The 14,738-nt window shown below is 46.7% G+C and overlaps 1 protein-coding gene across 5 annotated transcripts in view; it reads right to left on the bottom strand.

The window, feature by feature from the left end:
- Positions 1 to 3,129: 3,129 nt before the first annotated feature.
- The window catches only part of CHD8 (chromodomain helicase DNA binding protein 8), a 65,657-nt gene continuing 54,048 nt past the window's right edge, over positions 3,130 to 14,738 (bottom strand). For all 5 annotated transcript variants that reach the window (XM_083581346.1, XM_083581350.1, XM_083581347.1 and 2 more), the window contains 5 exons: positions 11,554 to 11,805; positions 7,618 to 7,725; positions 7,336 to 7,515; positions 5,776 to 5,898; positions 3,130 to 4,498 (listed from right to left, as the gene is read on the bottom strand). In XM_083581346.1, coding sequence (XP_083437472.1) covers positions 4,001 to 4,498; positions 5,776 to 5,898; positions 7,336 to 7,515; positions 7,618 to 7,725; positions 11,554 to 11,805 — 1,161 coding nt within the window. In that variant the 3' untranslated portion in view covers positions 3,130 to 4,000. The remainder of the gene's footprint in view (positions 4,499 to 5,775; positions 5,899 to 7,335; positions 7,516 to 7,617; positions 7,726 to 11,553; positions 11,806 to 14,738) is intronic.

Here is a 14,738-nt window from a genome sequence, read left to right as displayed (position 1 = left end):
GACATTGTCCAACCCCCTTAGTCAAAGAACACCACAAAACAATCCATCTATCACAGGAAGCTGGTCTACAGCAGAAATCCTGTCTGCTAGGATACCTAAAAATGGTCGCTGATTGCATTACCTGGCCATTTTTTTGTGGTTGATACTTTAGCTCCTGAATCCAGGTCACAGGCTCACCCTATTCATACACAAATATGCCGTTAAAACAGGATTTGTAAGTGAAAAGACAATGGGAAGGCTTTCCCCATTTGCCTCCCTTACTGCAGAGGAATATTTGGGGTCATTGGGAGAGTCAAAACGGCTTCAGGATTGCTCTCCTATTTCAGACACATGATTTATATATTTAGATGTGTGTGCATTTATGAATATTTATTCTATATTTGAGACCTTAGAATTCTTATAACACTCCTTTGTCCGTTAAAAGCCAGTGCTTAGTGTGTGTACAAAGTGCCATAATTTTTATTTTTAGTCCACGGCACCTGTTGTGTTTGTTCTGGCACCCACAGCTCTTTTTATCAAGCGATGAACGCTGGCACCTCATTTTTAACCAAACGAAATCACCAATGTATTTGCTGCTTGAACTTTGAAAAGCAGAGACATCACCTTGCCAACAAAGGTCCATATAGTTAAAGCCATGGTTTTCCCGGTAGTGATGTATGGAAGTGAGAGCTGGACCATAAAGAAGGCTGATCGCCGAAGAATTGATGCTTTTGAATTATGGTGCTGGAGGAGACTCTTGAGAGCCCCATGGACTGCAAGAAGATCAAACGTATCCATTCTGAAGGAAATCAGCCCTGAGTGCTCACTGGAAGGACAGATCCTGAAGCTGAGGCTCCAATACTTTGGCCACCTCATGAGAAGAGAAGACTCCCTGGAAAAGACCCTGATGTTGGGAAAGATTGAGGGCACAAGGAGAAGGGGACAACAGAGGACGAGATGGTTGAACAGTGTTCTCGAAGCTACAAACATGAGTCTGACCAAACTGCGGGAGGCAGTGGAAGACAGGAGTGCCTGGCGTGCTCTGGTCCATGGGGTCACGAAGAGTCGGACACGACTAAACGACTAAACAACAACAACAGGGTCTAGCTGATTCCGTTAGAAGCGTTATGCTAGCTAGCTCTTAAAGGCAGATCAGGGCTTGGGGTGGGGCAGGGTGGGAAAATAAAAGTGTTAAGCTCAAATCTAGCTGCCCTAGTAAGGCAGCTCTCCACCACTGCCTATAGCGACTGTCAGTTTCTCTCCACAATTTCAGATGGGGGTCTTTCCCCCAGCCCTACATGGAGATGCCAGGGACTGAACCAGTAATGAGCAACAACTATAAGCCATAATATTTGGACTCTGCATGCGAGATCCTGGGCTCAAATAGCTGATCACACGTTTTGGCTCAGGGTCCCTTCTTTCAAGGTGCTTTATGCCTGAACTGGTGCAGGTAGCCAGCAAAAGGAGGGATGGATAAATATTCTGTCTTGAATCCAAGCCATTGTTCCAAACAAACCATCATATTTGACAGCTAAAGTTTCAAAGAGGATCAGATAAATCTATGGAAGACTCACACTTCTAGCCACAATAGCTGTGTTTCACCACAGCTGTCAAGAGGCAGCGTGCCTCTGAATGCCAGCTGCAGAGAATCACAAGAGCCGAGAATGCCGTTGTGCTCCTATAGGCAACTGCTTGGCCACTGTGAGAACAGGATGCTTTGGCCTGATGCCACAGGGCTCTCAAGTTCACACCTTACAGTAACTTGCAAAAAAGAGGCAGCATGGGAAAATTGCTTGGCTGAGAAATCATCCTTGCAGCTTGTTTGTTTTCTAAAGGGAGAAGCAGCCTGGATAGCTCAGTTGCTTAGAGTATTGCTGCTGCTAACACCACGGCTGCAGGTTCGATCGCCATATGGGACAGCTGCATGTTCCTGAATTGCAGGGGGTTGAACTAGATGACCCTCAGCCCCCCCCACCTTTACAATTCCAATTCTCAGTGGGAGAGCTACAATCCATCTATTGGAACACAGGAAGTCATACTGAGTCAGACCACTGGTCCATCAAACTCGATATTGTTGACACTGGCTGGCACTGGGTCTTCAAGGTTCCCAGCAGACATCTCTCCCAACCCCACTTGGAGATGTAGGCAATTGAACCTGGGACATTCTACACACAAAGCAGATGCTCCTCTGCTGAGCTGTGGCCCTTCTGATGGAGGGTAGGCATTTCAGGATCAGAGCAAAAACAGGGCACTGTGAAGTATGCTCCTAGGCACATGTGCTGAAGGACACAGTGGACATTATTGCCTGGAAAACATGCCAACAAATTGGTAGGGAGAGTTTGAGGGTATGAAATAATAATTAAAAAAAGGTTGTTACAACACAGGAGGCTAACTTACACCAAATCAGACTGCTGGACAGTCTAGCTCTGTATTGTATACTGCCTGGCAGCACTTTCCCTCGGTTTGAAAGAGGATCTTCCTTCTCCGAGCCTTTGACTGAAATTGGGACCTTTAGTGTACAAAGCATGAGTTCTGCTACTAAAACAGGTATGAGTTGTCCCAAACAGATATATAGTGGTACCTCGGGTTACAGACGCTTCAGGTTACAGACTCCACTAACCCAGAAATAGTACCTCGGGTTAAGAACTTTGCTTCAGTATGAGAACAGAAATTGTGTGGCAGCAGCAGGAGGGCCCATTAGCTAAAGTGGTACCTCAGGTTAAGAACAGTTTCAGGTTAAGAACAGACCTCCAGAACGAATTAGGTTCTTAACCCGAGGTACCACTGTACTATCTCTTAGGAAGTGGGGGCGCTGTCTAGATCCTAAGTCTTTACTTCAGTGGTGTCCAAACTTTTTACAAAGAGGGCCAGGTTTGATGAAATGAAGGGCCGTGAGGGCTGACCAAAGGGCCAACCAAAGTTGTTGACCTTTTCTTTTTTAAGGATTGAAGTTGTAGAGATTTTTTGGTGGGATTTTACCCCAGGAAATAAACTGCTACAGGGGTCGGATTAAACTGACTGGCAGGCCGGATTAGGCCCCCGAAACGGACTTTGGACATGCCTGCTTTACTTGGACTTCGCATGACTCTTTATTTGCAAGGACGAAGAGAGAGAGAAACACACACTAGACAACACAGATGCACGTCCCAATTCTCAGGAAGATTTTTATGCAATTGATACAACAGCATGGAGGAGTAGGATGGGGGGGGGGTGGAATTGGTTTTTTTCTCTCCCGTGTGTGTGTGCATTTTGTTCCTTTTATTAAAAAATGAAAGAAAAAAGGAGAAATCCAGCTACAGGAAGCTCTACCTTCTCTTCCCCCCACAGCCCCTTGCCACCCCACCCCCCAAAAACCCACCCTCCGTGACTTGACTCCCCCACAAGTTCAACCCCACAGCCTCGGCCATATTACACAAGACATATTACATATTTATAAATATAAACCCCACCCACATGGAGACAGGGGGACGGAGGAAAGGGGGAGGCCCCACCCTCTTTTCGCATTTATGTTACAGCACATGAACCTGGGGTGGGGGGGAGAGGGAGGGGGAGGGAAGGAAGGGCAGGAGAGAAATGGAACAGGCTGTGGGGGGAGAGCCAAAAGGGGAGTGGGGCAGGGGGAGAAGAGGAGCTGCTAACTATACCCAGATCGTCTCGACTAGACAGGGCTCCCGCTGTGGTCTTGCTGCCCAGGCAGACCAAGACTGCAGCTCACAAGAACAGTTTCACAATGGATACCAAATGCCGGCAGGGCTCGCCAACCAAACCAACAGCCATATTTTGTTAAAAAAAAGAAAAACAGTAAGCCACGCAAGGAGAGCGGTTGCCTAACCGGACCTTCCCGGGCTGGAAGGAACCTCTTTGTTTTTTGCCCTTCCCGCAAGCCACGTGTGTGTCGGAACGAGGGAGAACCCAACTGGCCTGTCCCTGGGCCTGTCAAATTCAACAATGAGGAGACGGCTAAGTCCCAGCCAACTGGACCCTGTTTTGCGTCCTGCCCATTTGCGGGCGCGAAAAATTCTCAGTCGTCGCCTTCCTCGTCGCCCTCCTCGCTGGAGTCGGAGTTGGCCGGCATCATGGGGTCGTCGTCGAGCAAGGAGAAGTCCCGCTCCGAGCTGGCGTAGCCCTGAGACAAGTCGTCCATCTCGTCTTCCTCGTCGTCCTCGTCCACGGCCTGTGGGTGGCCCAGGTGCAAGGCACCCGTGGCGTAGCCGGGGTGGCCCAGGCCGGGGTGGAGCAGGGCTGCGGCAGCGGAGGACGAGGCGGCGGAGGCGGAGGCGGCAGCGGCGGCAGTCGAAAAGGGCATGTACTGTAAGGGAGAGCCGTGGGCCGTGCTGGCCTGGAAGTGGGCGTGGTGCAAGGAGAGGGGCCCCGCGGCGCCCAGCTGGACCCGCCCGGCACCCATCAGAGCCATCATGTTAGAAAACTCCATGGGGGTCTGGCGGCCCCGCTTCTGGGCACTCTCGGCCCCAACTGATCCGGGAAGGAGGCGGTTCATGGTGGGATCGGGCAGGAAGCTCTAGGGAGAAAGAGAATACAACATTGCGTTGCAGAGGGTGGAACTAGGGGGCCCTTTGCATACCTTCCAACTCCACAGTTCTATGATTCTAACACTTGGATGAAGCAAAATCTAGTAGCTATTCTCTTCCCTTTCATCTTTATTGCCTGCCTCAAACTGTCTTCATGCGTGCCATTTGTAGGGCATGTCTCTATACAGATCACCAGGGAGAATGCAAAACTTCCTCATACTGGTATTTATTTTTATTTTTTTAAAAAAGCATAAAGCAAAACTGTGAAGGGCATGAGTTTTTTCAGCTGCCATTTTTAACAGCAAATAAAATCAAGACTCAAAACTGAGAGTATAGAGAAGCTCAATTTTAAGTGACCAGTGTTTCAAGAGATCAATCGTTATCTGTTTGGACTATACGTTGGCCTCACATTATTACCGAACGGCTATAGAAAGAAACCAGAAGCCTTTTTTGCTAGCTATAATAGGACAGGAAATTCCAGATAATGCAATAAAGAAACCAGTGGTTGTTTAAATTAATAGAGTATGCTGAACTTGCCATTATGATGGCCAAAGAAATACAGAAAGACAGTGATAAGTGAGTGGGAACAACTAGAAAGGTATTTAAAACGGAGTGGTATAAATATAAATCTACAAGCAGGGATTGATTTATGAGCACCAGCAAACAAAACAGATTTAAGAATAGAGGGGGAAAAAGGGGGAATTCCAAGGAGTTGTAGCAAACCGAAGAGGGTAAGATAGGATGCCAAGATAGGTTGGGAAGTCCATGAATAGTCAGAGAGGAGAGGATGAATGTATGAAAACAAATCTAATCAAATGTGATCAAAAACTGCATGCATGCATAAATAATATAGAAAGAAGTTTAATGCACCCGTACACATTTGTTTTTGGCTCTTGCAAGTGCAGCATGACAGTGTCTTGCATGAGGGTCAGGTTCTGGGGGTAGCGCATATACACAAAGCTGCGTATATAAGCAACCTTACCTTCCTGAGTTCTGTGCTGAGTGGGCATTGCCCACCAAGTATCCCAGAGTATCTCTGGTAAGCGAGGTGGAGAGCTTAAAAGCTACTTCCACGCCTGCGCAAAAAGTGCTTTTAAGCTCGCCGCCTTCTGTGCATTTGTGTGATTTCAACCGCGTAAGCATGCCCAAGTTGCAATTGCACTGCACATGCTGAAAGCTTCGAGAATCAGCAACTTGCTTTTGCTTGGCTCGAGAAGCTGACTGGGCCACTGCAAAGAGCGAGAGGGAACACCTGTAGTTTAATCACCTTCTTGCCGTTAGCGGAGATGCTGGCTGCCTGCATCCGCTCCAGACCCATCAGGCAGGCCGGCTCTATCGGAACAGGCTTGGGAAAGCGAGGCCACCTGTGCTTCCGCCGCTCCTCCATGTACTGGCGAGAGGAAAAAAGAGATAAGAGTTAGTCACTGTCCCGTGGAGCAAGGGTGGGCAGTGTGTCTCTGAACCCTAGAGATCCAGAAAAGGTTTGTTTCAGTTGTTTTGTACAAAATCAGGCTCTCCTGTACAGACTGCTATCAGAAAGAGGGCATTGTAAACCGGGATCCTCTATGCTGACGGGAAGCAGAGGCACAGAGAGCACAAATTACTTGGATCAACAGGGAAATCTCAAGGAGTTCAAATCAATGAGCATCGGGACAGTCTTAACATCTCAACCTACCTAAAAAAGGTCACAGTGAGGATAAAATGGGAGCAAAGGAGAGAACAGCCACTTGTGCTACCCTGAGATTATTAGAAGATATAAATGATAATACAGTCGTACCTTGGAAGCCAAGTGCCTTGCGAGTCGAACGTTTTGGCTCCCAAACGCCACAAACCCAGAAGTGAATGCTCCGGTTTGCGAATGTTCTTTGGAAGCCGAACATCTGACGCGGCTTCTGATTGCGTGCAGGAAGCTCCTGCAGCCAATGGGAAGTCGCGCCTTGGTTATCCAACGTTTTGGAAGTCAAACGGAATTCCAGAATGGATTCTGTTTAGCTTCCAAGGTACAACTCTAATAAGTGAGTAAATATTCCAGTCAAGGAAACCAAGAAATGGACATGCCGAATGTTGTCTTGGGGGCCTGGCACCCGAAGTTGGAATGAAAAGGTGTCTGAGAGGCTTAACATCCAAGGAGGCCTACCTAGGGCCATAGTTCAGCTGCAGAGCAAAAGGTGCCAGGTTCAATCCTCGGTATCCCCAGGTAGACTGGGAGAAACTCCTGTCTGAAACCGTGGAGAGCTGTTGCCAGTCAGTGTGGACAAAGCTGAATGAGATGGAGCAAGGGTCTGGACTTGGTAAAAGGCGGAAGCTTGCTATGTTCCTGGAGTTCTTAGTACTATCATTTGGGCACCAGATAGACAATTTTCCCCGGCTTTTAAGAACTGTTAACGAAAGCATTCTTTCATTGATGAAAATCCTCTTTGATTTTACCATGTATTCACAATACCTGCTGCTGTTGAATTTGCATGCATTGTTGTTTTTATCAATGGTCCTTTTTGTTTCTTACTACTGCCATGCCACTCTTGGGGACAGAAAACTATGTTGAGCGTGGAACAAATGGGAACATAGGAAGCTGCCTTTGACCAGGGACCACTGGGATCCTCCAGTTCAGTACAATCCATACTAATTGGCAGCGGCTGCCCAGGAATTCAAGACAGGGGGGATCTCTACCTGGAAATGATGGGTACTGAACCTGTGACTTCTGTGTGCAAGGCAGATGCCCTACCACTCAGCTAGGGGGCCCTCCCTTGTTCACTGGGGCAGGGAACGTGAAGGTCTGAAAAACCCGGAAGCAGGAGGAGGAGGAGGAGGTGGGTCTGCAAACACTCACCGCCAAGAAGCGAGGGTCGACAGCGTACTCTGGGTGGGCCTGCAGCCACACCTCAAGGTCAGCTCGCCGGGGGGCTGCGTCACCCACCAAAAGTGTCCCGTCAGTCTTGTTCACCACTGGGATACGGGCCTCGAGGTCAATATCGGGGCCTCTCAGCGCCTCCAGACACTGCAGCTCCAGCTGAGACCCGAGAGAGACGGTAAGATGGGAAAGAAAAAGGGAGGGTGCCCCACCAAAACATTTCCCCCCACTCCCCGTGCTCTGGAGGCTCCCATCTCTTACCTCCACCATCTTTTTGCTGCTCTTCTTTTGAGTGAGAGCGGGGCGGTCGCGCATAGTGCCGTTGGGGACCAGCTTGTGCTTCTGGAAGGTCAGCTTGATTCCCTCTTCCTAGGGACAGCATGAGAGGTTAGGCCAAGGATGGGGAAATGCTGAATGGAGGATGAAACTGATGGACTATGCAGAATTAGATAAACTAACAAGAAGGATTCGCAACCTGCGGGACCAGAGATTCTCAGAAGACGGGAGTAAATTTACGGACTATTTGAAAAGTAACTGTGATGAACAGATCATGCTAGTAGGTTTGCAAGAAGTTTTGTAAGGTGAATTATTTGAAAATAATTATTTGAATTATTTGAATTATTATTTGAATTATTTGAAATATTGCAAAAAAGACAATGAGAATTATTAGTTAAGGATAATTAAAGGTAATATGAAATTAAGAAATGCAATGGGTTGGCGCCATTGTTTAATGGCGGATTCCCTCCGAGCTCCGGGGGGAATCGGCTCCGTAGCGTCTGGGTCTGGCCGCTGAGGTGAAGCGGAGACCCTTAAAATCACAGGCGCGGATGCCTGTGAACACAGAGACTCGGCGGGCACCATTTGCGCCCCCCCAATCCGCGACGGAGCCTTTTTAAAGGCTTCGGAACGGAGGCAGGGTGGGGCGTGGTGCTGAGAGTACTTCCTCGCCTACGGAGTGAAGCCGCAAGCCATTGACAGAGAGCGCCAACTTCTTCCAAGACCGATTGGACTCTAAAATATAAACCCGTGAGTAATACGAGATTGGAATCTTAAAAATTTTTAATTTTGGATTTGGAACGAGCGGGAAGGGGCTAAAAAGGAAGTCCACCCCCCCTCTTTGTAAACAATTTAAAGCAAAGGACTGGGCAGCTAAGGTCGAGAGAATTTGTTTCTTGTTTCTTTTTAATGAAAGATCCTGACTTCACGGTTTTGACACTATAAGAAGATTTACTGGAGGATAAAAAGAATTTTGGGAGCTGAAATTTCACCCCCCCCCCCCCGAGACCTGGGAACGTCCTATGAGAAAGCCTGTTGTATTGAGGATTTTGACAGCTGTCAAGTGAGCTGTCAGCTGGAAAAAGAGAACATTGTTTCTGCTGTTTTTGCTGGTTTATTTGGTACAACTTGTTGAAAATAAGGAGGGCTGATAAAAAATAACTGGACTTTTGGTTTTGAGCCGAAAGGAACATTAAGGAACTAAAATCCCCCTAGAGGGGTAATAGGGACACTACACCACAAAAATGGCTGGAGTATGTAAAATCCAAGCAGAATTGGACAGAGCACTCGTTCTCTTGGGAAATTTGCAAGATGAATACAATGCTTTGTCTACAGAGGTATCATTACTACACTGGACAGTAAACAACAGTTTTGAGCCTGATAAGGACTTGAAACAGGAAGCCTATTCAACTGAACAAATAAATGAAACTGAAAGTGTAGATATGATGGAGCAATATGTTGTTTTTGAAGAAAATGAAGGAGGAGCAGGAGATTTGCAGGAGTCAAAGGAGAGTTACAATATGAGGCCTGACACGATGATAAAAAAGGACAATAAAAATTGGATGTGGAAAGCCTGGTCTGAATGGGACTTTGGAAAATGGAGAGATCCCCTTTGGAGGAGATCTGAAGACCTGAGGATTACAAATTTGTTGAAGGTGAAAGCTGGAGCTTTGGGGACATATGGATCTGAAAGAAATTTGAAACAAGAGTTGGAGTACCCCATAGGCTTGGTTTTTAGGTATGGAGGACTGGCTGGAAGCAACATGGAGTCTGTTGGGCCGGAGCCCCTCCGAGACTTGGGGCTTAACATCAAGGACTATCAAAGAGACCGGCAGAAAGGAACTGAGAGAGATATAAGGGCCTCGGACGTGAGATCTCCAGGCTAAATAAATAACATAAAGACTGATGGATATTGGTTGGGGACTGGAACCGGGAGAAGGGTGGGTGGAGGTTGGGAATCCAAAGGGTACATAAGGATAATTTGCTTTTTATATTTTGTTAGTGGTAAGGAAATTGGGTAAATCGTGGAAGGGAAATTTTGGTCGACTTTAGGAAAAAGGCTTAAGAAAAATTAATGAGGTATAAGTTGAAGTGTGATTTTAATAAGGTAAAATTGGTTTTTTCTTTCTAAATTAATTGAAAATAAGGCTGTTAGAAATAAATTGAGGAAATGGAAAAAAGAAGTAAAGTAAAACAATCGTATGTTAGAACAAATGTTTAAGTTAAGGTAAAGAAATAAGTTAAGGACTTGCTGAACTGACAATTTAAATTGGAATACAAGAAGGGGAGGTGTGAGGAGGTCTGAGAAACAAGGTTAAGAATAATAAGTATCAGAAATTTTATGTGGTTTTTTTTATTTTTTTTTATTTGTTTAGTTTTGAATATTATGTATTTTTGTGTTTTTTTTCCCTCTGTTTTGTTTTGTGTATCTTTTGTTTCTGTTTGTTGTGTGTTTCTTGAAAATGCCAATAAATATTTAATAAAAAAAATAAGTGATAAAGTACGGGAAATCATCAGAGGCGTTGACAGAAGTCCAAAAATATTGTATAAGATGAGAAGTTATGTTGTATGAACACAGGAATTAATATGTTAAAAAATTAATAAAAATGTATATATAAAAAAAGGATGGGGAAATGCTTTTGACCCAAGGACGGCACTTACGATGGGGGCAGGTATGGGACTAAATCTGCTTTAAGGAAAAGGGAGGCAGGCAAAGACAACCTCACAGCTTACTCTGCAGTAAGACTGTCTCCTCCATCCCTATCTCCTGGCCACCTGTGGGAAGGATCCTGATGCTTCTTACACTTTGCGACTGCAATCTTACGAATGCATTTCAACGTAGCCTGTAAGCAACCTTGCAAGAATTGGGATCCCTGTATGAGACAGCTGTATATTCCTGCATTGCAGGAGGCTGGATTAGATGAGCCCCAGGGTTCCTTCCAACTCTTTAATTCTTTGATTACAGGAAGTACTTCCACCCACCACCCGAAATTCCCATCTATACTGAGCCTCAACAGAAAGCAAGGCTATTTCTCCGTCGCTTCCTCCACTGATGCTTGCCTAAAATTGAGTACCTTTGAGCATTAGATCAGAGGGAATTGACACAGCTCCCCAAAAATATTAAGTATGAAGAAAACTGGCCACTTCAGTTTCGTATATTGTGAAATCAACCAAGAAAACCTCTCCTGCGTTTGACATTTCCGGACTGCAAAGGAGGGCTTCGCTACATCTTCAGCCTTGGCAAACCCCCTGGGAAGAGACTGATAACGGCTCCTTTTTCAAGTGGGAAAGCAAGGCCAAAATAGTATGAGGCCCAAGGCAGAGACCAGGGCAAAAGCAAGGCCTGCTTCCCTAAAGGAGCTTCCCCAACCTGGCGCCCTCCCAGATGCTGCTGAACAGCATCTCCCACCAGGTCACGGAGAATGGGAGTTATTGTAGACCAGTGTTTCCCAAACGTGCATCTCCAGCTGTTGTTGGACTACAACTCCCATCATCCCTAGCTAGCAAGACAAGTGGTCAAGGATGATGAGAATTGTAGTCCGAAAACAGCTGGAGACCAGTTTGAGAAACACTGCCGTAGACTAACATCTGGAGAGCACTAGGTTGGCAAAGCATCTGTTTACTGTATTTTAATTTTTTTAAAAATCTGATTTCAATATTTCACTTCTCTTTCATTCCACTGATCCTTAACCAACAGGGTTGTTTTTTTAAAAAAAAGGCCGTACAACGGAGGTGCCTCAGTGCAAAAAAGTGAAATTGCTTCATCCATCTCCGGACCAAAGCCTCGGCTCTGATCAGGGGAGATTCGGTATTAGCATGGCAAGTCATCACAGGCAAATCTCCCTGGTGTATGTCACCAGCCTGAACATCAGGCGGATGGACACTGGCTGCTCTGCCACCCTCAGCCCAGCTGTCACTCACATCTTTGATCTGCACGGTAAACTCCTTCTCTTGCCCACTGTGCCGGAGGCGGGTGAAGGAGGCGGCCCCTTCTTCTTGCGACGCCAGGGGGCAGATGTGGGGGATGGGAGAGCTGGTGTACTCCCCGTGCAGGCGGGGGAGGCCTTCTCCCTGCATGAGGCAGGATCCCACCTGGCCCTGCTGCGCTGTCGGCCATTTCCCAGAGAGCACGGCTTGACATACCAAGTCGATGCGATTGATGAGCACTCGGTCCTGGCAGAAGGAAGGGAACAAGAGGTTGTCAGGACTGACCACAGGCAGAGCACATCCTCCAGGTTCACTTTGGCACTCTTCCATCTGGAAACTGGGTCATCCCAAACCCCCTCCCTTCCCCTTTTAGGGACAGAAGCCCATTTAAATAATTATCTGGTGGATAAGGGTTCATCAATAAGACCTGGTTATGTTTAGAATGATACCGCATAGGGAAATGTTCCTTGATACCAAGATGAGGGATTCTATGGAATGATGATAGAGAGAATTGATAAGAATAATGATCTGTTGTGACCTTGACAGAAGTGTACAATAGACAAGCCTTCTTGTGTTTTCACTCATTTTCCTCTCTCCCCCCCTTTCTTTTTCTGTCTCCCCCCCTTCTTTCCTTTTTCTTTTTTCTTTTCCCTAATGGCTTATGTTCTATGCCATGTACTTTGATATTTTTTGTAGTTTTTTTTTAGCTTTTTCCATTATTATTCTTAAAGATTTTTCTTTTGTAATTTTGGTTGTTTATATTTATCTGTATTTGTTTAAAGCAAAATAAAAGTATTTTTTTTTAAGTAAAAAAACCCCATTTCTTATTACTGAGCTGTATTTTCTTATCGTGCCTCGTTGCTGATCTTCGCAAGCCGCTCTGGAATCAGTCTGTGGATAATTTTTTCTTACAGGAACTATGCAAACATCGGTTTCATTCACAACCTTAGAGCAGCTTCCGGAGAACGGCAGATTATTAGGCACTGGCAGACTTGGGAGGGCTATGTACGAACTGTGCTGAAGGAAACCCAAATCTGCTTGGCAGGGGATAGAATTTGTGAAACGGGGGTGCCACCACTCAGGAGGCCCTCTTTCTCGTAACCAGTTGCTGCATCTCAGACTCAGGCTCACGAAACAAAGGTTTTAAAAAGAGAGGTCTGCTGACTGGGGGTCCCCAATAGAATGCCAAACAAACACGGGCTTTAAGTGAAAACTAGGCCTTTGTTGCTACAAGTGGACGCAGGGACAGTTTCCTGAAAAATGAGAAGACAACTGCAACGGCGTACAAATAAGCTGCACTCTTGTACAAGTCTGGTCACAAGAATGCATTCTATAGCAGTTACAACCCACTTCAACAAATCTAAGACAATCGGCAATCTTTTCGCTCCTCTGAATCGCGCTCCCCAACTTTCACATTTTAGTAATGTATTACTGAACTTAAGGACAATGAAGAATAACTCTTTAGTAAGCATGCATTCATCAACATCTTCATTCATTAGCTGTCTACATTGTTCAGTCCACCCTTATTCAATAGTTTAAGATTAAATGTAACTGCAATGCCTAGCTGAGTTCTTGCATTCCTCCAGGGCGCCAGAGTACTGGTTGCTATGGTTATTATCTTTAAACTGAGTCCCCCCTCCCCACGGGGAAGGGTTAGTGCAAGTTCACACAGTTATGTTAAGATAAAAACTACCAAGAAAATGGAGTCTTTGAGAAAATGCGGCTTTTGAGTTTTCTCCTTCACATGGACAAGCTGGGACAGAGGCAGGTGTTCCCTTTGATACCCTGACCCTAAGTCATGTAGGACAAATGTGGGGAACCTTTAGCCTGCCAGATGTTGCTGAACTACACTCTCTGGGCCACTGACCATGCTTCTTGGGGCTGATGGGAGTTGTAGTTTAGCAACATCTGGGAGGACGGAAGGTTCCCCACTCCTTGGCATAAGGTTTTGAAAAGACAAATGCCAGTCCTTTGAACTGGGAACCACTGAAAAAGATGTGCGAGCATTCAGTTAGATACTTTCCCACTGACTGGTCCACTTCCAACAGCCTAAAAAACAGCCATGACCAGATAGTTCAGTTGGTTAAGAGTTGGGTGCTGGTAACACCAAGGTGTTTGAATTATGGTGCTGGAGGAGACTCTTGAGAGTCCCATGGACTGCAAGAAGATCAAACCGATCCATTCTGAAGGAGATCAGCTCTGAGTGCTCACTGGAAGGACAGATCGTGAAGCTGAGGCTCCAATACTTTGGCCACCTCATGAGAAGAGAAGACTCCCTGGAAAAGACCCTGATGTTGGGAAAGATGGAGGGCACGAGGAGAAGGGGACGACAGAGGACGAGATGGTTGGACAGTGTTCTTGAAGCTACCAGCATGAGATTGACCAAACTGCGGGAGGAGGTGGAAGACAGAAGTGCCTGGCATGCTCTGGTCCATGGGGTCACGAAGAGTCGGAAACGACTAAACAACAACAACAAGACCAAGGTTGCAGGTTCAATCCCCACGAGGGACAGCTGCATATTCTCACATTTCAGTGGGTTGGACTAGCCTATGCTAGTTCCTACACCCCCTCACTTCCCCCCCACACTCTGATTTTTTCAGCCAGGCAAGCAGGAAAACAATGCTAGAGTCCAAAGACACATTCCAGCCAGGGAAAAGACACTTAAAAGAGGATGTGAGCTGGGGAAGAGTCCCTATGGGCCAGAGAAGAGGGGCCTGGAGTGCTGTACAGCTTGGCTCTTCGGCCTGAGATTCCCTCATCCGTGCCCTGGACCCCTGGCGATCCAATTCGGGATGCACTTAGATGGAGCTTGCCCCCCACTCCAGCACAACTTAAAGGTAAAGGCAAAGGGACACCTGACCATTAGGTCCAGTCGTGGCCGACTTTGGGGTTGCGGTGCTCATCTCGCTTTACTGGCCGAGGGAGCAGGCGTACAGCTTCCAGGTCATGTGGCCAGCATGACTAAGCCGCCTCTGGCGAACCAGAGCAGCGCACGGAAACGCCGTTTACCTTCCCGCCGGAGCGGTACCTATTTATCTACTTGCACTTTGAGGTGCTTTCAAACTGCTAGGTTGCCAGGAGCTGGGACAGAGCAACGGGAGCTCACCTCGTCGCGGGGATTTGAACCGCCGACCTTCTGATCGGCAAATCCTAGGCTCTGTGGTTTAACCCACAGCGAC

The sequence above is a fragment of the Podarcis filfolensis genome (genome assembly GCF_964270895.1).
Source record: "Podarcis filfolensis genome assembly, chromosome: 13".
In the NCBI taxonomy this organism is placed as follows: Eukaryota; Metazoa; Chordata; class Lepidosauria; order Squamata; family Lacertidae; genus Podarcis; species Podarcis filfolensis.
The sequence above is the reverse complement of the archived record's forward strand: the minus strand, read 5'-3'. Positions and strand labels throughout refer to the sequence as shown.